Source organism: Alligator mississippiensis, chromosome 1 (assembly GCF_030867095.1).
Source record: "Alligator mississippiensis isolate rAllMis1 chromosome 1, rAllMis1, whole genome shotgun sequence".
Lineage (NCBI taxonomy): Eukaryota > Metazoa > Chordata > Crocodylia > Alligatoridae > Alligator > Alligator mississippiensis.
Genome location: NC_081824.1, coordinates 229,316,702 through 229,341,195, shown reverse-complemented (window position 1 = coordinate 229,341,195; position 24,494 = coordinate 229,316,702). Strand labels below are relative to the sequence as shown.

The 24,494-nt window shown below is 40.2% G+C and overlaps 1 protein-coding gene across 5 annotated transcripts in view; it reads right to left on the bottom strand.

The window, feature by feature from the left end:
• Positions 1–24,494, bottom strand: part of RALGAPA2 (Ral GTPase activating protein catalytic subunit alpha 2) — a 374,428-nt gene that overhangs the window by 106,595 nt on the left and 243,339 nt on the right. For all 5 annotated transcript variants that reach the window (XR_009458933.1, XM_019491013.2, XM_059720247.1 and 2 more), the window contains exons 32-36: positions 23,119–23,890; positions 22,569–22,640; positions 21,355–21,478; positions 17,188–17,343; positions 6,130–6,288 (exon numbers count right to left, since the gene is read on the bottom strand). Coding sequence is in view for 4 of the 5 variants with exons in the window: in XM_019491013.2 (XP_019346558.2) it covers positions 6,130–6,288; positions 17,188–17,343; positions 21,355–21,478; positions 22,569–22,640; positions 23,119–23,890 (1,283 nt within the window). In the remaining variant the exon portion in view is untranslated. The remainder of the gene's footprint in view (positions 1–6,129; positions 6,289–17,187; positions 17,344–21,354; positions 21,479–22,568; positions 22,641–23,118; positions 23,891–24,494) is intronic.

Genomic DNA, 24,494 nt, shown 5'->3' with positions numbered 1-24,494 from the left:
TATGTACAGTAGCAAAAGCCATGAACTGATTTAAAGGCAGGTTGATGTTTGAGTTGAATTTCATAAGAGGAAACGTGGACCCATAAAAGAGACAATACTGTGGGAAATTTCTGCAAATGGATATTTACAAAGGATGTATCTATATAGCAAGGGTGGGCAATTATTTTGGCTGGAGGACCGCTTAACGAATTTTGGTGAGCTCTTGAGGACTGTAAAAGTAGCCCCATGCCTTGACAGGTGCCCTGCCCCCTGATTACCATCTTGGGACTGGAAGTCACATCCCCTAACCTCTGTTTACCACTGGAAGTTCCCTCCCTTGGCCCTGGAAGTACTCCTTTGGGAAGGGTTTGCCATCTTGGAACAGGAAAAAAAAGTCATATACTAAAAAACAAGCATCTACTATAACATATTGTAATATAATTAAAAAAAAATGTCCTGATGTACATGCATTTGCATAGTGTATATAGAGGTGATTGCGTAAAAGCTTAAAAAAAGTCTCTCTCTTGTATATTGTGTGTGGGGGGTATGGATTGTGGTTGGGTGGGTGTGGAGATTGTGTGAGATTTGTGGGGGTGTGTGTGCGTGGAGTTTGTGAATGGGTGTATGGGGGTGTGAGTGGGTATGGGGGGCAGGGTCTGTGGGGCATGTGGGATTTGAGAGAGTGTGGATGGTATGTGTGTTGGTGCGGGCCCCCCATTACTTGCACCCCCATGGTGCACAGCCCCTGCTGCCGGCAGCAGCAGTAGCAGTAGCAGGTGGCAAGCCTTCATGGCTTGTGGCAGGCAGAGCCCTGAAGTGGTATGTGGTTCCAGCTGAATCCCAAGAGCTGCATGTGGTGGCATGGAGCCCTCCCGACCTCTGCACATGCCTTTGAGCCAGACCAGGCTGGCTTCATGCCAGTATGTGGGGCTCCCAGCACTACAGGTGGGAGCCACACACCATCAGGCTGGGCTATCCGTGCCTCCAAGTGGGGCTTCCAGCACTCCAGTGAGGCGCTGCATGTGGAGGCGCAGAGCCAGCCCGGTCCAATGGCACACAAATCCCTGTGGCTCCCAGTCTGCGTGCCATGGGGCCGGGCTGGCTCTGTGCTGCCACATGCAGTTCCCTGCTGCAGTGCTGGAAGCCCCATGTGGAAGCATGGAGCCTGCCTGGCCTGGCCCCACGATGCGAGGCTCCCACCTGCAGTGCCAGGAGCCTCATGTGCTGGCAAGGAGTCAGCCCAGTTTGGTTTGAAGGTGCGTACCAGCAGGCTAGGCTGGCCAGACTCTGTGCCACCACATGCAGCTCCTTGGATTCAGATGGAGCCATGCATTGCTGGGGGACTCTGCCTTGCTATGGGCCAGGAGTACCCTGAGGGCCTGCCACCTGCTGCTGCTGGTGGCAGAGGCTGTAAGCCATGAGGAGGTGTGTGGCAGGGGGGGGTCTCACACCCCCATAGGTCCCCACAAACCCCACACCTACCCACCTCCTGCAGACAGGAGCTCCCCTCCCCTCACCACTTGGCCAACCATGCGCCATCACACTTCATGCCTCCACATGGGGCTCCCAGCTGGAGTGCTGGAAAGCCCCATGGAGGTGGACATACAAAGCCTGCCTGGTCTGGTAGTATGCCGCCTCTGAAACCCTGCCTTCCACCAGACTTCAGAGGGGCAGCAACGGACAAGTAATAATTGTTTTTTAGAGGGGCCCTGCGGGCTGGATAGAAAGGCCTGGCAGGCTGGATTTGGCCCGCAGGCTGTATTTTGCCCATGCCTGCTGTAAAGCCTTTGCCATGGGCTGGGCTATAGAGAAGAGTGATCTGACCCAAGGTATTTAACTCTTGATGAACTGGCAACAATAGTAAAAAACCTGCCAAGACCATAAAAACAGTACCTCACACATATAGGAAAGCCAAATGCTAATAAGCTCACCCCAAAATTCCACACCTTTTATTGATTTAGAATTGCTATCAAACAAATGTATCTTATACCCTACTTTGATGAGTTGTAGTGTTCTCTCTACCAGAAACTTGAAAAGTCAGCAGTATTAGTGGCACAAAACACAAAGAAGTCCATATCATTTATAAAATGGGAAACAGTATGAAATCACACATACACAGACACCGATTATCAATGATGAACAGGAAAAAGTGAAAATCTTAATAGTACTGTATTAGAAATCATAACAGATTCTAATTTTAAGAACGAGTCAATTGGGAGCTCATTTCTTCGTCACAAAAATCAAAACAGAAAAACCTAAGAAGGAGCTAGTAACTATTATCAATATTTAAGCTATGGATTTTTTCCATCTGTACTGAGGCTTACTGCATAAATAAATACCCTCTATTATTCTTCTGCAACCGCTTGTGGGTGACTGTGACAGTCATTCAATAAATGGACAAAAGGAATAATATAAATCCCCTGTATCCAGGGAATTCCTCTAATTAGAAGTGGCAATGAATTACAGAAGAAATTTGGTTTTAATATAACATCTGCAAATGACAGCTGTCTTTTCACAGAATACTTATGTCATTCCTTTACTCAAAATAATTATCAAAAAAAAAAAGAAAAAGAAAAATAATAGATTAGTGTAAAACATTTCCATCATTTATTTGACTAATCCTGAATTCTTTTCAATGCATTCAACATAACATTTAAAGCTTTGGTCTGTTTTTTTTATGCAAAAGTCATTAATTTTTCCCTCCTGGGAATTTATCTGTGCCATGGAAGTTCTGGATCATCAAGTTTTGTGGGTTCATTTTTCAATTAAGAATTACATAAACTTAAGCATTTATAAGAAAGTTAAAATTCTATGACAAGAAGAATATATTTTTAAAATAGTGAAAGAGGATGCAAACATCCAAAACAATTTTGTATGCCAGGTATGACTGAGGATGGTATTCACTAACACCACCATTGACACACATTTTCACTTTGGTATCTGGTGAGTTATATACAGAATAAATGCAGAGAAGGTGATGTGGCATTATGCAATAGATTGTGCGTGTTAGAAGTTTAAAATTTTAATATTCACATATATATCCAAAATGATGATAATATAAATCTCTCCTTAGTATTTAAATCTATTAGTAAAAATAATTTTCAAATATTCTTTTGATCAACCATTACTCAAAAGGTTGATCACATTCAAGAAAATTATCAGAATCTTGGAAATGTGCTGTAAGACTTTTTTTTGTAAAACATATTGTGAATTAATATTAGAAATTTTAAAATTTGTTTTACATTTTGAAAAATTTACCAGAAATGTTTTCAAGCTTTCAGAGATATTTCCACATAGAGAAGCAAATGTTCAATTAATGAAAAATTACCAAAATATATATGTAAACAAACTTGTTTACAGATTATGAAATGTATACCTGGCATTTCCCAAAAAGTAAATCAATAATTCAAGAAGTTCTTATTTTTAAAGGTTCAGCCCTCTCGAATGCTGAGAATGCTTAATTCAAGCTGAATTCAGCAGGTGTTCAGGGCTTCCAGTACCCTTTCAGAATCAGAATCTGAAGATCCAATCAGAGACCGATTACATACCCCAAACTTTCAGTTGATTCAATGGGACTGTTGGCTGGGAAGGAATAGGTGAATAGACCATAAAATCAAAAAAGGTTAGAATTATTAATTTCCATTTCAACAATCTTGCTGTGGGCCATTAAACTCAAGGGGATACAACATCATAAAGTCTTTTTGACCTAATGAGGTTGAATGCATATTCTATCTTTGGTACTTTTAAAGTTGATATTTTGGTTGCCTTTTGGAGAATACTTGATTTCACAGGGATGCAAAATAAATGTGCTAAGCTTAAATAAACTGTAGGAAAATAAAATACATTCAGATGTGGACAGAAATGTACACCCTTTTATGACCAATACAAATTATAAAGTTAACGGGCTGTGAAAAAATATATTCAACATGTTGCAAATGCTTCTTTCAGTACAATTACTAAGAAAAAATAATTATTTTTGTTCTAAACACTAAAAGTAGGCAAGGTTACATAAACCTTTTGAGTACAAAGACTTCACTTCTATAGTAAGCAGCACTAGTTAAAAGACTGGGGAATGGGTAAATTATTGTACCAAATGGCTGAGAATTAATCTCTGATGACTAGCTGCAATCTAACGAGGCATCTGTGTCCCAGGGAACCCACAGTATGTCCCTGGCGGTATGTGTAGTGTGTAGAGTCTGCATGGCATTCTTTGTCCTCTTTTGCAGGCAGCTTTTCGTCTCATTGTTTAGAATATCCTCATGCATCTGTGACGCGTGGAATGCATTCATACTAACAGACTTACTATTGTTTTCTCTCAGAAGCTTTGTTGAGCAAAGACTGCATCACGGTTCCTGATAATTATATTGCTTAATTAATCAAGACAAAAAAAATTTGCAAATCATTGCCTGGTTGCCAAGCAGGGAGATAAAAAAATGAAAACAATACAAGCTGAAGCAATATAACAAAAGTAACAGCTATCTGATCAGAAATTCTTATATAATGAAGCTATTAATGCTAAATCGGTTAATGTTAACATTGCTCCAGGTGTCTCTACTTAGATGCAAACAAAAAGGCTAACATTATGTATATAAAAGGCCAAATGTTGCCATGGATTCGGTAACCTGATAGAGAGGACAGCCTTTTCATTTGATTAGGGAATGCAATTTAAATACCAGGGACTGAAGCCAAACAACAGACATTTCTCTCTGCAAGCCTCTTTCATTCACCCTCGGGTCAGTAGCTGGTGAACAAAAGGTCAGCCACACTTGCCCTGGAAATGTCTGGATTAATTTTATTACATTGTAATGGTTTGTACTTTAAATGTAGGGATAACACTAAATTTCCAGTTGTCTATTATTCCTTCTGCCCTTTGGGTGTTTTTTGACTTATATATAAAAAGACACAGCTTTTCTGGGATTGATTCACATAATTTCATAACGCTAAATTCTAAATGTTTTATTCAGTTATTTCAGGTTAAGCTACATTAACAGCTATTTATTTGTGTATTACTTCAGCATTTTAGGATGTTATTTTCTCTACTTCTAAGTTCCAGAGAAGTGAATTATAAGACTCTTTATATATGTAAATTAAATGTATATATCAATAAAAGGTTTTCACATATGAAAAATAGGCGGCAAATTTTCAAGATTTTTAAATGTAGGGTGACAAATTTCTAGTTCTTAAAATGTACAGATGTTGCCATTTTCATACTTCTGAAAGATGCATCTTAAACAACTAGTACGTGTCCTGAGATTTACGTGTCCTTTTTGCTGTTGTCTACACACTAAGATACATGTAAATAGATAATATCAATAGTAGTGAGGACTATGGTTATTTCAATAAAATATATTCTATCTTTAGAAGTTAACACGCTGAATGCACTTGTGTACTGGACTACACATTTACATACATTTATCTCTGCATTTAAAATAAGACATCCTTTTTGTATACAACGCATTAGACAATGATTGCTTTTGCATTAAGCTCATCTCCTAGAAATCTGAGAAAAAGTTGACAAGAAAAAAAATAAGTATAAATAAATATTAACACTAAAAAAAATTATTTGATATAATAACATAAAGCCAAGGATGAGTGTTAAGACTGCCATGCAATCCCTAAATTATACTGAGTTAGTTTATTGCCAGGGTCTCAAAAATCTGTGTGAGGTTACATATAGCACCATGTGTATCCATAGCACCATCAGAGATTTAACTAGTAGCTAACTATTATATGTGAATTAATACCAAGGAAAGCCTTAATTCTGTATTCTTTTCCTTTCATTGGCTTAAATTGGATCCCGTCCATCATTTTAAGCATCATTCTGTATAAGCCATCTCCAATGGATTTAAAATTCAGGCAGGCCACCCAAAATGCTAAAAATGAATATGCTTTTCATTTCAGATCTACTCATGTAGTTTTTTACTAATGTTCAATTGTTAAAAGAAAACAAAAACAAAAAAACCCAAACAAAAACTCCACAAAACAACCCTCCCTCAGAGTTCAACGCACCTTTTAAGCTCACACGGGGAGAAAAATGTAATATGTTCTGACAAAATATTTGATAATGTTGACTTTTCTCAATGTTATACCAGAATTATTTGCCATTTGAGCAATGTGCATAACAGACTCACTGAAGTAGTCAAAACCTACCTCTGGTTTCTTCATTATCTCTATGAAAAACATGTGGTTCTTCATCGGATAAATAATAATTAAAACATCTCCAAAATCTGTTGGTATAATACCCCTGCGGTAGTTCCTGGTGTGTTCAGACCAGACGATGTGAACCTCATCATTTCCCAAGTGACGAAGCTGCAACGGCAAATTGGCTCTTTATTAATCAGAGTGATAACAACAGTTTATGAGGGGTCATGGCTTACAAATTGAATTACAATGTTCAACAGTAGAAATATTTCATTATAGAAAAGGTTAAAATATTGTTTTTTATCTACCTGCTGTTAGTAACAGCAGCCACAAAACTTGCCTTGTTCAAAAAAAAATTGATGGTTTAATTACATAATTATCAAATTATCAACTTATGTGACACGTGGATGCATATTATATACAGTAGTTTTAAACGCTGAACTGAATTACATGAGCAAAATGTTAACTAGCAGGGCATTGTATTTCATTTAAAATATTATAGCTGTCACAGCAGTAGCTATTACTACGATTCAGGTTGCAGATACTTTCCATTATAGTCCTCTGTTCCCTATTTTGCTATACAGCTGAAGTACTTCATGCCATATCTCTGCATGAAGGTAAATTCTGTTTTGAAAGTGTGTATGTAATGTGTTTGAACAGTGGCTGAGTTAGGACAAAGTGGGAAAAACCGTAAAGACCTTTTTTTGAACAGAGTTACATAAAGTAAAGCTGAAGTTATATGTTGAAACTTAGCACAGAAATAGTCCTTATTAAGTATAGCTGATTTTGTTTTGTTTGGAAAAATAAGTTTGTGACTGAAGGCAAACATATTTGAAAATGATGTACTGAAATGCACAACAGATTGTATGTCTTTTAAATTTTAAATATACATCTACTTTACAGGCAACATTTACCCTCTATGGTGGGGAGACAGCACAAGGTTTATGCAATACTTTAGTCCCACTTAAACTCTAAAAGAGAGGTAAACCAAGTAACTAATGTGATGCACATAAGCATATGTGCTGGCCTTCTGTGGAGAAATTGACAGACCAAAAAATGCTTTGAATCAGGAAAGGATTCCTACAACAATTTTAGAAAGTATTACCATGTCTTGCCATATTTCTGAAGACAAGAAGGCTAAAAACTGCATCTTCACTGAAGGTTTATACTTGTGCAAAGTAAAATGAAACGTATTCACAAGGTAAATCAAATTCACAGCTAATTTGATTTTATTCGAATAAAAGGGAAACAGAGAAGAGTTACTGAATTTATCTATCTAATTTATACATACAAGTAAAGAATGCATTTCAACCCTATTTATGATACCAATTATCAACAGACTGATTTTTCAATATGAAAATGTAAACACTATAAATAGTAATTTTGGGTTTTCCCAGCACAGCATGTTAAATTTCTCACTATCCTGTGACCCTTTATAATGATCTTAAAAAAAAGGTAAATAAAAATAATTGTGTGGGAGCACTGTGAGAACTATTTAGCCATGTTAAGAGGGTGAACTTCAGAAAAAAAGAAGATAAAATACTGGTTCCACTGCAGTCAACAGCAAAACTCACACTGAGTTTAACAGGGATAGCAGTTCATTGCGAGAGAGTAAACAGATTTGACTAGAAAATCACAAAAGTGTCTACAGACAAGTTGTAAAGCAAGTTTTAAAAAATAACCCATCCTGCCTGGCCACAATACTATATACAATATGTTATACATATTAGAAATAGTCTCCAATAATCTATGAGGACTCTAAAAGGAACATAGTTGGTAAGGCAATTAACAGAACACCCAAACTGATGCATTAATGTATTAGTATACAAAGCGAGTAACAGTAAAGGCTCAATTATGCCACCTGTACACACAGTGAGTAGCAGTGACAGTGGTTTATGACAGGTGTTCAATGGGACTATTTTTGTCACTGCAACTCAGTGCAAAAGACAGCATGTATAGCCCAACTCGCAGAGCCCTAATGTTAAGACAGACTTCCAACACTACCTCACTGAACTGTAATGACTTCATTAATTTAGCAAACTTCAGCATATAGCATACATTATTTTGCAGAATGCCTTCTCTCTCTGTTTTCTAGCCACATAGGAAAATGCACAGGAGAACACAGCACACTGATGTCATTTACGATACAAAAAAGTTGTGAAGAAATGTGTTCAGTACCAATCTGCCTCATATACCTTTGGAAAAATGGATAGTGCGTACAGACATATAGAAAACTGATCAAAAGAAAGGGCCAAATCCTTTAAAAAGAATAGTGCTTTTTATTCATACCAAATTCTTCATATAACTATCTATCTAGACCACAATTATCATGGCAGCCATCCAGCACTGGCAACACTATATTTTGTAGCAGAATTTCAGCACAAGGGAAAAATGTTCAAAACTACAGGCAGAAGACAGGTCAAACACAAGGAATTATGCTAGTTGTCAGCCAGGAAAGAAGGACCAACATCCTATCTTCTAGCAAACACCACAGTGGAATAAATCATAGGTTCATAGATTTTTAGAGGCTGGAAGGGACCTTGTAGATCATTGGGTCCAGTCCCCCTGCACAAGGCAGGACTAGTTCAGGGGTCTGCAGCCTATTGTTCAGACTGAATCTAGCCCTCAGATTCAAGGGGTTTTCAGTAGTGTTCTAGTGTGGAGGGCTTTGGCAATATTCGGTTGGGAGCTTTGCCTGCAACACTGCAGCCGGGCAGCCATGAAGCATGTGCTCTGCGCCAGCTCGCTATGCTGCATGTAGGACATGTGGCCACTATAGCATGTCCATGTACAGCAAATGCCAGCCCCAGGGCTAACTGTGTAAGTGGTATGCAGGGCTGACACAGGGTGCTGTGCGAGTTGGACTTGGTGCTGCATGTTGCAAAGAATCTGAGGTGTGGGGCGAGTATGGCATTCCAGAACGACCGGGTCTAGCCCGTGTGCCGCAGGCAGCACATGCCTCATAGTGGCCCCACATGCTGTGTGTACAGTGAACCCCAGCTAGTACATGCTGGACCCAGTGCTGTGGGCGCTACACATTGGGTCTTGCCACAGACTGGCCCAGAGAACCTCATTCTGCCTTGGCCCAGATGAGTTTGACACTCCTGTCTGAGAGAAAAGAGTGAAATCTACCGCATTAAGAAACTCATTTCTTGTGGCATCTAGGGTTTCCTTGAACATCATCTTTCTAAGTTGCTGACAAAGTTAAATGCTGCTTTGCTTACGGGATTGAAAAAAAAAAAAAAAATCAAAGATGAACAGACTATACCAGAAATATATATTTGGGTAATCTCTGTTTCTATAGCATGAAATACCATTTATCATACCATTTTTAGCTCAAACACCTATAATTGCTGAATTCATAAAATGCCAATGATCTCTCTCTAACAGTGGACTGATCAAATAAAATTGTTTTTTAAAAGATTGGTTTTAGAAGTTTGCTAAAAAATCATCGTATCATCAATTACTGTATTTACCTGAATCCAAGACAGGGCTGCCCCCCCCCTTGTTCAATATAGGGGGAAAAGCCTCTCATCTTGGATTTAAGTACTCAGTTTGGGGGGACAGGAGGCTGTTGCAGCTTTGGGTCTGGCCCTGACCCAGACTTGGGATCAGAGTTGGAGCTGCAGCTGCTGTTCTGCCTCCCCACAGCCTCTGCCCTGCTAGCAGCCTCCTATCCCCACAGTCACTCACCCTCATTGGCAACTCCAGCCCAGGGCATAGAGAGCACATGGTAGCTCTGGCCCCTGCCTGGCTATGCAACAGCAATGGCAGTAGTAGCAACTCGGGTCCCTGCTCTGACCTGGTTCCTGGGCTGGAACTGCCACCACTGTTGCATGGTTAGGTGGGGGCCAAAACTACCATGGGCTCCATTGCTCCAGGCTGGAGCTGGTTTGGAGCTGCAACTGAGTGTAAGCAGTAGTAAGTAGGGGAGGTGCTGAGGAAGGGGTTATGTGGAAAGGAGGGCAGACACCAGGGGCTGGCAACAGCAGCAGGGGCAAGTGTTAGGGGGGTGGGCAGGTGGCAAGGGGTGGGTCAGGACACCTGATCCCCCCCCCACCTACCCCCTGGCCCCCCCCCCCCCCCCAACTGCCACTGGCTCCCTTGCCACTGCTTGTCCTGCCCTCAGTAGTGGGAGGATGAGGAGAATGAATTTAAAATGACTCTCCAATAATTAGATTCTATACATGGAAAATTATAACAAATTCATAAATTTTCCATGTACAGAATCTAATTATTGGGTAAATCATCTTAAATTCCAGTTCATCTTGGATTCTGGTAAATATGGTACTATAACACACCAACCTCAGGTGTTTTACTTCAATGATTCAAATACAAGTAAGATTTTAGATTTGTGTGCAAGATCTCTGAAGCCTTTGAGCACCAAATAAACAACAAAATGAGTAGTTATGGCTATATTCCCAAGTAAATAAGCATAAAATCAATCCAGGCTGAAAAGTGGCATGTCCTTCCACCTTCAATACATACAATATGAAAAAAAAAAACAACCCCAAACCCAAGACAACCAGAAAATAATAAATGGACAAATAGCTGGCCTGTCCTTTTACATTTAGCTCTGATCTGAACAAAACCAGAACTGGACCTGGAAAAAATATTCAGGAAGGCATGCCTCTGAAGTTGTTTGAAATGTCCCCTCCAAAGTCTGAGGGAGCCTTCACAGATTTGCATTAATCTGTAGTTGACACACATAGGACTTTAAATAACATGAATAAGAGGCATACACTTTTTGAACCACATATTTCTTCTCGTGCAGTGGTTTCTTAATGTCTCCTTTAGACTGAACTGTGAATACCCATGTAACATAAGTCAACATGGACATTCTGATTCGAATTTTGACATCACTAAGCATGTGTTCACAGCATTTCCTCAGCTGCAATCTGTGCTTCAGAACTTAGTTGTCAGTTGTAGAACAAATGCTCATTTCTCAAGCTTTACAAAAACAATTCCATGTTCTGAAACTGGTCGTGCGCCACGTCTACTCATTCACTTGAGTAAATAGTTCTAAAGGCACTCTGCTTTAGCTATTCTGCATGCTGCCTGCCAGGCAACACGCCACTGCTGACACTGGTCATGGTACACACCTAATAGTCTGACCTCCTTTTCCTACTAATTGCATTACATAGCCAGCTGGCTCCAGAAAGGAGTCGTCTGTTTGATTGAAGAATTCCTGCTTTTGGGTAGGCATGGCTGCTACTTTTACTAAGTAACAGTCAAGCCTGACATCCCCATTGTTTGTGTGACAGCGTGGCCATCCTAAAATCTAAGTTTTATTTGTAAATTAACCAAGAAACTTCCTGCCAGAACAGCGCTGCCTGGAGACTGATAATGTGTGCCTTTCATTCCCTTTCACTCTTACTGTATCACTGCCAATTTGTTTTTCTGCTGCTGGCCAGCCTTAGGCTATAAAAGCCTTGTAAGACATAAGTGCAATTATAGTCCTGGAGTCAAATGAATTGGACAAATCCAATAGCACAGCTCTGTCCCCACTTTGCAAACCCCTACAGCAGTTAGATTAGCTGCTAAAAATCTAATCTAGCTATAGCTAACAAATTTTTGCAGCGAAGGAGCATGAGTTCAGTATGGGGTTGCAACCAGATTTCTGAATTGGAAAAATTCTACTATGACAATGGGAGAAGATGGAATAAATTGCATTAAAATTTTGCAGCTCATTTTTAAACTGTTAGGTACAATTTAGTTAGAATAAGACAAGGGACTGTGGGATGCTGTTACTGTGATTGATTTTCATTCTTGCTGCAAGACATCCGATAAAAAAAGTTTAACACTAATGACGCTAAATCCTGCAGCTGCAAAAGTTATCAGCTGAATTTTGGTTACTTGAGTAGAAAGCCTTTTGTTCAGGGCCAAGTCTTTCAATGTTACTCTGAGCTATGCTATATATATATATATAACAAACAATAGTACTTTAAAAGGTGAGCCAGGCAAGTAAACAATGTATTGCTTCTCATCTAAGGGAAACAATTATTTGTAAATTCTTATTGTATTCTGTGGAAATTCCAGGGCCAAAATTCTTCTGTTCATTTTAGTGAATTTACAGCAGAAGTGAATGTGTTCCTTTATGTTTAGAAACAACAAGAACCCATAATAAAATATTTAAGTAAAATTACTGCATCTGTCTAGAGTTCCAAAGCTCACAAAATTTATGGTCTGCTGCAAATTGCAGTACTGACAGGCTGCTTCCTTGGCCAGCAGGTGGTAAGACCGTCTGTCAAACTATTGAGTTTACCAGCAAAGCAAACTGCTCAGTGCTCTATTTGTTTAGCCTAGAAACAGGCAAAAAGAACAGAGCACAGAATCCCAAAATGAAACCAGACACAGTGGTGTGGGTACTACCAGGTATTATGCAAGTGAAAGCTTCACTGAGAATCTGGTGAAACCAGATGGAAAGGAAGGACAATTGCTGCCCTTTCCTCATCCTTGAATGGTTGTGCACTATATTGCCTCTCAAAGACAGCTCTCTGTTTAGAATTGGACAGTTCTTATAGTAGCATCAAGTCAATGAAGAACTATTTAAAATAAGGAGATAAAAAAAATCTCCCCTTGTCTCTCTCAACTCTTTTTGAAGAGATGTAATTAGCTATTTTTGTCTGAAGTTGGCCAGAAGGCAGGGCAGGGTAGGCTGTAAGGACCCTGCCACATGTTCATATTAAAGCTGGACAGCTATGAAGTTGTTAGACATTTCCAAACCCTAACTTTGTAGCTGGTTGGTTCTTTTTGCAGCTGGATGGACATTTTTATGGCATGATAATTAGCTTGCATGTGTGGCATGTCTAAATTTATTGCTCAATTGACCAGTTAATTGTGTAATATATGTAATGTGTGAAGTACTGTCACAAAGGGGAAGTTGTGGAAAAAGTAGTACTCTATATTTACACGGCATAACATTTTTATGTCCTGACACAGTACTCCACAAATTTAAGATGGGAAATTGAATAATCTGTGCATGAACTTTTGCTTGGGTATCCTCAGGCCTATTGTACTAGGTCAGTGCTTTCCATGATCTTATTAAGAGTCCTCTAGATCATCCATGCATTTTTCACATGGATGAGTGACACAGCAGACCCAATTTGGGTATGACTGGCTCTGTGCAGAACAAAGGCAAGGAGGACAAGTGACTAAAATGCACAAGATAATCAAACAGATGTGATTATTTACACATGTAGTCCTATCTTGTTCTATTGCTGTATGCACTGCCAAGTTTGGTGTGGGATTTCATAGCTGGCTCTTGTAAACTGCATTGAGTTCTGCTGTTAAGACTCTCTGTGGATTTTCCTCTCTGGGGATTGGAGTATTTGTACTGATTTCAGCTCATATGAGTCAGCATATAATATGTGGGAGAAATGGACACTCTGAGAGTGAGGAGAGACCCCACAGGGCTTGCTATATACTCAAACATGTCTTTGGAGCCGATTTGGAAATCACAGATGCCCAGGTCTAAACCATCAGCTCAGCAGTCTCAACCTGAGCTCCATTTCACATTCATTATAACTGCCAGGGGCTCATAGATTTATGAATCTTGCAGATTTCTGTAGTTTCCTCCCTGGCTTTGAGGCACGTCTTGTCTCCACCTCCAGCTGGAGTTCTGAACAGTGACTGACTGTTATTTGATATTTTGTATAGGGAATTTGTTTCAGTGTGAGGAAGAGCTATGGCAAAGGACAAAAATATGTTAATTGTCCTCCTGCACAGACACTAAAAAGATTTGTTCAGCTTATTTCTTTGCAGTAGCACACAGTTTGATCACTGCAGGCTCCCCCATTTCAACAGCAGTTCTTCCCAAGGCTCACAGCAATGAGTTTGTGAGGTTTTCTGTGGACAACAATAAATCAGCTCTGGCCACATCTCCTATCTCTTTGGATTTTGAACCCCACAGATTGCCAGGTACTGACTGCACTTGATTTTTGTGTCTGATGAAAAAGTCTGTCTTATTCTAGCCCTAGTGTTAACTGCTAAAAAAGCCATTAAGAAGTTCCAAGTTCATTTTATTTCAGTTATGTTCAATCTAAATGTGCTGTTTGCAAGTAAAAAGCTGTGTTTTTTTCTCTCAACTGCTAGGTTCAAATTTTCTGACAATTACACTGGGCTCTCTTCACCCCTTGGATAATCAATTTGTCAAATATGGTTGCGATTCTGAGTCAGCCCTCCATATAAGTTGACCCTATGTTTTCAGATTCAATTTTAGAAAAAAAACAGCTTCTTGGCATTTTTATTGTATGTGCAAAACTACTGCAAAAACAAAAGTCAAGATTGTTAGGAGCTTGCTTATAGAGGGATTCCATGGATGGGCAAATTCTGAGGAAGGGGAGTATGACCATCCACCCCTCTGGATGTGTGGCACATGTGCAGTAAAACTCTCTGAGCTCATTGGCTTGTCAGTGCGACTTCTGGCTGGAGCCACCACTTTGACATGGCTCCAGAACCCAGGAGGGCGACAGCATAACACTGCTGCTGATACCCCCACTTCTTCCCCTACTGTCAAATTCTGTACTGGGCAAGGAGGTGGGAAACGAGCAGTAGAGACATTCAACCCTGAGTCTTGGAGCTACACCAACAAGCCAGCGAGCACAGAATTCACTGTTCATGCAAAGCACAACCAATGTGGGGTGCAACTGCATACCGCACACTCCCTGGATCCCCCCCGATCCCATGTATAAATCAAGTACAACTTTCCTGGTTCTTTTGGAAAGAAAGAAAGAAGATGAACTTATAATCAGAGCAATACAGTACTACAACAACTTGTAGGCCAAATTATATTGTTACCTGTACCTGTGCAAATCTATTAACCTTCACCATGCTTTTGTAAGCGCACTGAATATACAATCTGAGGACAATGCAGTGTGCAGATGTGAATGAGGGTATGGTTTGGCTTGAAGAATTTTTATTACAGATGTTATGGAAAAAGGAAAGGACCCAGCCAAAACCAGGGTAAGTCTGCAGTGTGGGGTAGTTAGAAATTCCACTTAGGCCCCTGCCACGTTACATATATTATGCAATTAACTGGTTAATTATGCAAGAAATTTAGACTGGCCAGACATACAAAGTAATTATCACACTGTGACAGGGGGCCTCCCGGGGCCGATCTCCACGGCCTGCCCCCTGTCTCTGTGACAGGGGGCCTACTCAGGGCCGAGCTCTTCGTGGCCCGCCCACCTGTCTCTGGGCAACCGCTTGCCTATCTCGCCCGCCACACCTTTGATGATAATAAGTTCAATTACGATGTTAATTAAGCGGGAGGTTACCCATTTTAATGCCCCGATGCCAGGGGGCGCTCTGCGGCTCTGACCTCCCCTAATACTGCAGCCCAAGCCTCGCAGATGGCATCATGATGTTCATCTCTTCCAGCCCCCACATGGGGCCCCAGAATCTTCTAAACAGGACCCCTCTATGATCCCTCCTGATCAGGCGGCCTCTCCGTCTTCTTCCGGGCTACTAGCCCTCCTGAAGCCATTTTCCCCTCTCGGGTGTGGTCCCCCCAGGACCTTTGGCTAACTGGCCCTGGCCCACCTCCAGGCCAGTCGGGACCCCAGGCCCCTGGCTCTTGGGCGTCCCTCGCGATGGGCCCCTGGCCCTTTTGACCCTCTGGGTCCTGGCCCCAGCTTGGGCCAGTCGAGGGTACTCTCTCGTAGGGTCGGGTCTCTAGCCCCTCACTCTCTCTTCGGGCTCATCGCACTGCTACCCCCTTTCTCCCGGGGTTCACTGCAGCATCACGCCCGGTAATCATTCCCTCTCTCTGGGTCCGCCCTCTGGGCCCCTCCAAACATAGCGTTACCCACCCGGCGGTGGGAGCTAGGGGTTAAGGTGCCCCGACCCGCCTTTCACTGGGGTAGTAACTGGCCTGGCATTTCCTGGGGGCTCCTGCGCCACTGAGAGCCCCACCAGACCACCCACTCCCGGCAGGGTGCAGTTTCAGGTCATGCCCAGGACCAGGAGCCTCCTAACCATCCCCTTGCAGCTCCCCCTTACCTCCAGGTTGTTCACAGCAGCCCTACGGCCAGGCAACGTTGCTGCCTGCTCGCTTGCAGCCAAACTGCCCTGCTTATATAGGCAGCCCGTGTCTCAAAATGGCTGCCCTCGTCAGGCACCTGGAGGCTGCCAGCTCCAGGCCCTTAAAGTGGCAGACACACCCTGTGCTCTGCCACACACACCATAAAAATGTTCATCCAGCTATAAAGAGTCAGCCATCCAAAGTTAGTGCTTGAAAATACGTATCAACTTTATAGCTGGTTTCTATCCAGCTTTAATTTGAACATGTAACTGTGCCCTTATTTACTCAGTGCTAAAGCAAATGTGATATTCAGGGAACATGGAACCTCACAATGATATTTTATAGTAACTTTTCAGAACAGGCTGTAAGGCAAAAGGAATAGCTGCTATTGACAGATAATAGGTATCTCAGTGTAGGATACGATGTCATTTGTCCTTAAAATAGGCAGAGATTTGCTGCTGCTTCAAAACCTTTCTTGATTCTGAAACACTTGGCAGTTACTGCTCAAATCTCATAACTCCTCTTGTTCAGGAAGCATTCTAGGCTGTTTTTATATTGGTCCTGGTTATCCATGGGAACAGTCTGATGATCATTTTAATCTCGGGTTGGATTGCTAGGTTTGATGTGCTACTTGTCAGTTTTTTCTTTTTTTCTTTTTTAAAATAATCATTCATTAGTTCACATGTATTTGTATTTTATTACATTTTATTATATTGTATTTACTTTTATTTCATTGAAGGAATTCTTGAGAGCTTTGGCAGGGAGGCAACATATAAATGAAATGATTACTATTATTATTACTAATAATTGTATTTGGATGCTGCCATGGAAATGCTGCTCTGCCACAGATTCCAGTATGTTGATGGCCCTTAATTTAGGGCAGTGAGTTGCAGAATTGAATGCCTGCGTGCTGCAGAATGAAAAGCACCCTGCTCGTACCAAAGCAGTACACGATTTTTTCCCCCAGTTCAAATTCTGATTTAAATCATTTGCAACTAATACCTTACATATTCCTGCCAGTGCAAAATATAGGCATTAGCTACCTTTTTGGTCAGTGAATCATCTGAATCAGATGGCATTCTTGTGGACACATGAAAAATTACTTCCACAGTAGAGGTAGCATAATATGGTGCTGTTTGTCCTGTGCTGCCATTACGTTGCAGACCGCCCATAAATCCACAATGCGTTGAAAGATCAACCTTATTGATGCAAGAGAAAAAGAAAACAAGTAAGAAAAAGCCCTGTTCTTATTTAGTCCTATTAGAAGTGATTACAGCACTGATAATCAAAAGTGAATGTGCTCTTTTTGTTTTGTTTTTTTTAAGTGTTGAGGGTTTAATTTTGTAGAACCCTCTCTACAAGGGTTGCAGCCAACTTGTATGCAAGAGAGCTGCCTTCCCTATTCAAGATGCCTTCCCTTGGTACGTGCCTTGTCTCCATACAACAATCTGCCACACTTTTCCATCTCTGTAATTTGTAATCACTAAAACTAGTGACTAGGCAGTTATCATGGCTATAGTGATTTTCTTACCTATCAACATAATTTGCTTGTCAATGCAGGGGACTGGACTTAAAGGGGCCCAGTAGGCCTCTTCCAATCCTATGTCCCTAATATACTTTTTTTCATTTTTATGGGAAGTCCAGACAAAAGGTATTATATCTTCCTGCTGGCAAATGAAGGAAGGGAATCAAAATAATTCTGTAATATTATTTTAAGGGCTAATTCTGGCTAAGCAAATGCGCTTAGCACATTCTCAAAAACAAACAGATGACAAAAAGGGAGAAAGCAGGATCTCTGTCCTTCCCAGGCACTCTATCTGCCCTTGTAGCTCAGCCATTGTACCTCTACAACCTGGATGGAGTCCATTGGTTCAGAACTACTCTCTCAATCATGTAGTCTAGAGGCAATGCATCAAAGAAGCCTACCTTGCAAGTGAGTGCTTCAAACTTGCTCCACTGCTGCACAATAAGGTGTCAGATGACTTCCTATCTAGGTCTTTTTAAAGGCTGACTCATAATTTTCTCTTTACATTAAAGGTATGCAGCTAACCTCACTCTTTAGGAAAAATAGAGAAAAGGGAAGGAAGTACTGTTTCTTCTTCTTTTTTCCCTCTTTTGCTGATAGGTGGTACTTGCACCCTCAGCAAATCAGAAATCAAACACTTATGTGGGTTGCCCTGAAGAAAAGCCAGGATGGGGGCAAGAGTACCACAGGTATGCTCAGCCATGTAACTGCAGTTTCTGTGATAAGCATGAGAAGTAGGTTTACTATATGTATATGCCACCTAGTTATCTGCTACATTAACTTTTTCCTTCTCAGAACTCATTGCTTAAAAGCCAAAACAAGACACATACTGAAAATTAGTTTTTTTAGCACCTTGGAACTTGGGAGGTTTCATGTTACTGTAGTGGATGGATTATGGTGGCAGAATGCCCTGAATCATTCGAAGATTACTGGTAATTTTCAAATGATTCAGGGCATTCTGCCACCATAACCCACCCACTGCAGTAACATGAAACCTCCCAGGTTCCAGGGGACTTGAGACCTCAGCATCCACTAGTAGAGAAAGAGGAAAGACATAGTCAACCTGTGGCAACAACAGAGGAAGGAAAGCAACAATCTTAGAAGCATCATCCTCATCCTAAAGTTGGATCTGCCTGAGGTTTAGCCAGTTGCTTTGCAATCCATTTCTTGATATTATGTGAATGGTACAGAGGGTGGATAGATTTCTCTCTGCCCACAAAGAAAACCAACATGCTTTTTGGCGTTTTCTAGTTTTTTGTGCCATGAGTTACTTATGTAGGTGAGCAGGGTCATCTTTTTCTGTCTTCACTACTCTGCCTTTTAGACAACAGCTGAAATGAAGGAGTGAAAAACAAACTGTCTGTGGCCTGAGTTTTAGAAGTGCTGAACATGCAGAAACCCCTCTGACACCCACTGAATTGGTGGGCCCTCAGTGCCCTTGAAGATCAGTTCCTTCACTGTCACACATGTGGGAGCATTCTGATCAAAACTCATGGTCTTCTGGCATTTGTGACCAGTATGAGTGGTGCATTCCAGAAGGTACAGATGGCCCAAAGTAAATAATATCCTCTCATGGGACTAGGAACAACTTCAGGCCTGGTGGAAGGATCAGGTGACACAAGATGCAAACAATTTTTACATAGTCAGATCCAAAGAGTTTTTGTGGAAGTGAACCTAAAACAGCCCTATCTGTTTACCAAAGTTATTTACTGAATGCCAATCTCTATAGATTCTAAGCAAACATCCTACACCTTTGAGCTAGGCCAATGCAAAAGCAGAGATTGGACCCCTGAGAGATTTTTGATCCAAGGTATATTGAAACATAACTTTCCCTAGTGAGTATGGAGTTGCACCCACGCAGCCAGTTCTTAGATTTAAAAGTAACTTAGCTGTATCTACTGGTAAGCATCAGCCACTATTTGTTGAATATCTGGTCCCAGAATTTGGTCCAGATGAACTGGTGTTCCAGCTAAAGATGTGATAGAAGCTCTTTTCTCCAAAGAACGATATCACAGTTACACAGATGAAAGCATATAATTTGAGGGGAGGAGGGGGACAATGTTTACATCAAACCTTAGGGTTTCATGTTACAATTAACTGCACAAGACAAAAATACAAGGGAACAGGTAGGCTAGTCACATAGAATATATAAATTTACACCCTTGAGATCCAGGGCATAGAAAAACTCTTTCAGGTTTGTTGCAGGAACATTGACTTCTCTCATGCCATGAGAAAAGAGAGCCACAAATTTAAAATGCAACAAGATTTTGGACAGCCAAGAGTGACTACTAAATGGGGAGACCAGCTATTATCCCAACTGTCAGCAGGTGTTCATCCTGATTCATATATTCAGCAAAAAGTTTATGGACACAAAAGCAAGATGAAATGAATCAAAATTTAAATGGTGTAACCATAACTAGTGAAAAATCTTTTTCAGGACTCTGGGACCTTGCATGGGAGGGATCCACATCTGTGAAGATTTTTGCAGCCTTTCCTGAAAAAATATGAAGTACTTTTGTGTGCCTATGGCTTTTCAGGCAATGGGGATTTTGCTGTGGAATCTCATATCACCTAACTTAAGACTCTACTTCTGGTCTAGGAAGAATAAGGGAACCTAAATGAGAGATCATAAACTTTCTACAAATGGCAAGATGTTTTTCCACAACTGTTCTGTGGAGGAAAAAAAAGGCAGAACAAGAAAACAATTGGACACATTTTCCAGTGGAAAGGTTTCTCATAGCTAGGTCACATACAAAATGTCACAGAACAGAAGTAGCTAAACAGCTAAAAGAAGCATGGATTCAAACAAAGTGCTAGGTAAAAGTGAACAGGTTTTGTTGCACTCACAGTAGCCTCTGTTATAAAATTGTTCCAACTTTCTTTTTCTGTCTGACATAGTAGGAGCCTAAAATGTCCCCTGACTAGCCTGGCATCCAGGAAGTAAAAGAAAACTTTATTTTATTCTGGAACCTGACAAATCTAAAATGCACTGGTCATTCTGCAATTCATCTAATAAGCTAAAACAGTAACACCTTGTTTCCTTGTTTTAGGCTAATAAAAAGTTGTACTTGTGTTGTTCAATACAGCATGCTGAAATTCTAGATGGTGAAAAACATTTCACATCCAAACATGCTACAAAAAGATATATGAAAATAAACTTAATTGACACTGGCTGTTTTAGCTTCCTCAAAAACTAAAATGTTTCAAAATTATATTTGTTGGAAAATAATTATTATATGAACTGTCTGCTCAGGAAACTATTTTTTTTTAAACCAGGGGTGCTCAGCCCCAGCCTGCAGGGCAGATCTGGCCTCCAGAGCCATGTCATCCAGCACATGGGGATTCCCAAGGGTCTGGAAATTTGGTGGCAGGTGAATGGTAGCAGCATGTGGGGTTGGGAAAATGCACGGCCAAATTTGGGCTTCCAGAATTGGGCCAATGTGCGTGGCTGGATCTGGGCATGTGGGCTTGGACTGGTGCATTGGACTGTACCCAAGAACCAACCCCACACAGGGCTGGAAGGTTGAGTCACGGTTTTAAACAGTAACATAAAATATAACTTTATTTCTCCTCACAAAATTAAAAAAAATATGCACCCAGTGTACATTTGCATAGCTTATAAAACACTGTTGAAACTCCATCCAACATAATCATTTTAAAGCTTGCCTCAATTTGTTACTATTACCTCCCAGCCCAATCCAGCAACAAAATCTTCATATGCTTGGCTTCCTCTTGCATTAGACAGTATCGAACATTTGTCCTCTTGCCCTTCTGCAATGTAAAACACTGCAATCTTGTGAGTTTCACGACTGCAATTAGAAGTAATAAGAAATCAAAGTTAATTCAATTTTATTTCAGATTAAGAGCAGTTGTACTTTGAAAAGTGACTTCATAAAAATGATACTATTTTACTCAAGGTACACAAATATATATAGTCATAGAACTCAAATTCAGGGGCAGAAATATATTTTTCTCTCTTTCTAGTCCTCATTATACCCCAGAGCCAACACGGTTCTGAGAATGAACTGGATTCTATTATTTTTGTGCATCAGCAAAAGAATTGATTACCAAGTTCCAATTACAGGGTTAATCACTTACATCTGTGCAAACTCACTGAAGACAATAGAGTTGCACAGGTGTTAATGAGGGCACAATTTGGCCTGCAAAATCTTAATTACTGATAATGATGTACAAGAAGGAAAAAAACATTTACTGACTTTTATATCCCAGGTTTAGTTTGCAGGACTGGCAGTTAAACAAAGGCTTATATGAGAGTAAACTGAGCATAATTGGTATGAAGATTACTGAGGCACAGTACAAATCTTACAATGTCTCTTTAATGTCACTTATCAAAGAAAAATCACACATTAAGGAATGGCAAAGAACACCATAACATTCAGAACTTTATTCTGTCACTATCTTTTCCTAGTGAGGTGGGTTTACATTTGGCTCCTTTCAGACCTGATGTCGTCATGTGGATCATCTCAAAGGAAATTCTTTTTATGGAAAATGTTGATTAAACATTATAAATTTAAAATACCTCCTGGTTCCTTTTACCATGATGGAAACTGGCATCAAACAGGAATATTGTTTATTTCAATTTCACAATCCCAATCCAATTAAAGAAAAAAAGAAAAGAAAAGAAACCTTTTTATATTTAGCTCAGGGAGAGGGCCTCATCCACAAGGACTGTAGAAGCTACAGGGGAAGCAATCACAGACTGATTGATATACTATCTATGAATGTTCTCTCACCAAAATATAAAACAAACGCCACATATCTGTAGAGGAACAAATATCTGCATTGCTAATGCATACAATTTGTATGAATGTCTGTTTTGGGGGATTTACTACAAAAATATGGTTTTAGCATTAACCGTGATTAGTACATTTTACCTACCATTGCCGGGAGTCTAGATTTTTCAGCTCTCTCAGTAATTTAGAATTTTTCTTGAGTAGATGAAAGCTTTTTCTACAAAAGTAGAAAAAGATTTTAAAGGAAAATGCTTCTTAGAACACATGAAAGTTTTTATTATTCAAACAGCTAAGCAAAAGATGAAAGAACCAGTATGTTTTGAAATGCATTTGTTATGAACAAACTGCACTAGTCAAATCTTATTAGAATCCGATCAGCAACTCAAACTATATGGTAAAAACTGAAACAACACTCTCTTTTCAACTACTAATCAATCTCACAATTCTCCCACTCTTTCCAGTGTTCAGAAAAAATATGAATTTTGAAGTCATCCTGAAATTAACTGTACTTGGGCCCTTTCAGACCGAGGAACCCTTTTCATAGAGAATATCATGCCAGCAGCTCCAGCTTCTGTATCTTTGGAAATCACAATAGTAGCTGTGTGGCAGGGGAAGAAGACACAAGAGAGTCTTGATTTGTTTCAGTTAAATAGCAGCAGCACCACCACCACCAAAATACAGCCATAAATTCTTACCTTCTATCCCAGGAGTTCATTCCTAAGTCATTTAACAATAACCTGCAGAAATAAAATGGTGCTTGTGGCTCAGCAGGACTTGGTTCTTCTTGATAAGCTATTTTCATATCAAGATCAGAATCACATTTATATATATATTCTTTTTCTTGGGCACTCTGCCTTATTAGGGCTTCTATGATCTCATTCTCTTGGTCACAGTTCATACCAAATGGTGGAGGTGATGGCTCATTCAGTTTTCGCTGAGGATGTAAAAGGCATTCAGGACTAGTGCTACCAATCTTTTCCAGCAATGTGTCAAGAGCATCTTCTCCTTCTTCTACTTGAGCAACATCTGTCGGAGACTCAAATTGCTTCTCACGACTGCTTGAAATCACAAGTGAATTAATTCCATTTTGCCGTGGTATACAGCCTTCCAAAGGTCCATATAATATCCTGCCATCCCAAGAATATTTCCCTGAGATATCTCTGACTATTACTCTTACATCTGAGGGAGCTCCTGCTGGCTCAGTCTCCAATCTCCTTTCTGCAGGAATTTGGAGGTAAGATATAAGAGTACTGTCGTTAAATACAAATAATTGCAAGTTTGGACTTCGGAAGACTTCTGAAGACAGTTCAGAAGATTCCACGTACGAGTTCTCATGATTCTCACTTATAAGGCTATGCAGAATGGCAGGACCTCCACTAAGGGGATAGTGACCTAAGTGGTTTACTAGATGCGTCATAACCATCCGCGCAGTTAGAGGTATTAATTCCAAGCTTCTTCTTTTTTTTTCTGAAAGCAATCAATGAAAAGATACTAATGAGAAACAGTAGCAAACTGTAATTAAAATGTTTACCAGCAGATTTAAATCAATAAAAAGACACACTGGAGGCTATTAGCCTATCTTGATTTTTCTCTCTTTTTCCCCTTTTAAATCGTCCCTTTTTTGGTTACAGAAACTTTTAACAAACAATATACAAGGTCTTACATTTCTTCAGAAATAAACTTTACATTTCAAATGTCATTTTCTTCTATTTTACAATTCCAATCATTTGCCTCACAATGTAATTTCCTGCACATGCACTGATTTCAAAGATACTGAAGCGTGAGAAAAATTAGCAACAAGGATCTGGGTGAAGAGATGCACTTAAAAGAATCTAAAAGATCTTATCCTCCATTCCTTAATAAATCATATTTTCCTTTGACTGAATTAGTCTTCTTGCAATCACAAAGTCTCTTGGGACACTGACATGTTAGGAATCTGACTGATGAAAAACATCACTGACAAATACAGTTTTGTAGGCCATTGAGGTTCTGAAAGAAACTTGAAAAATATTAGACTATTGTAATCACCAATGAAATGTGAATTTGAACAGAAGATTTCTTGCTCCTGCTG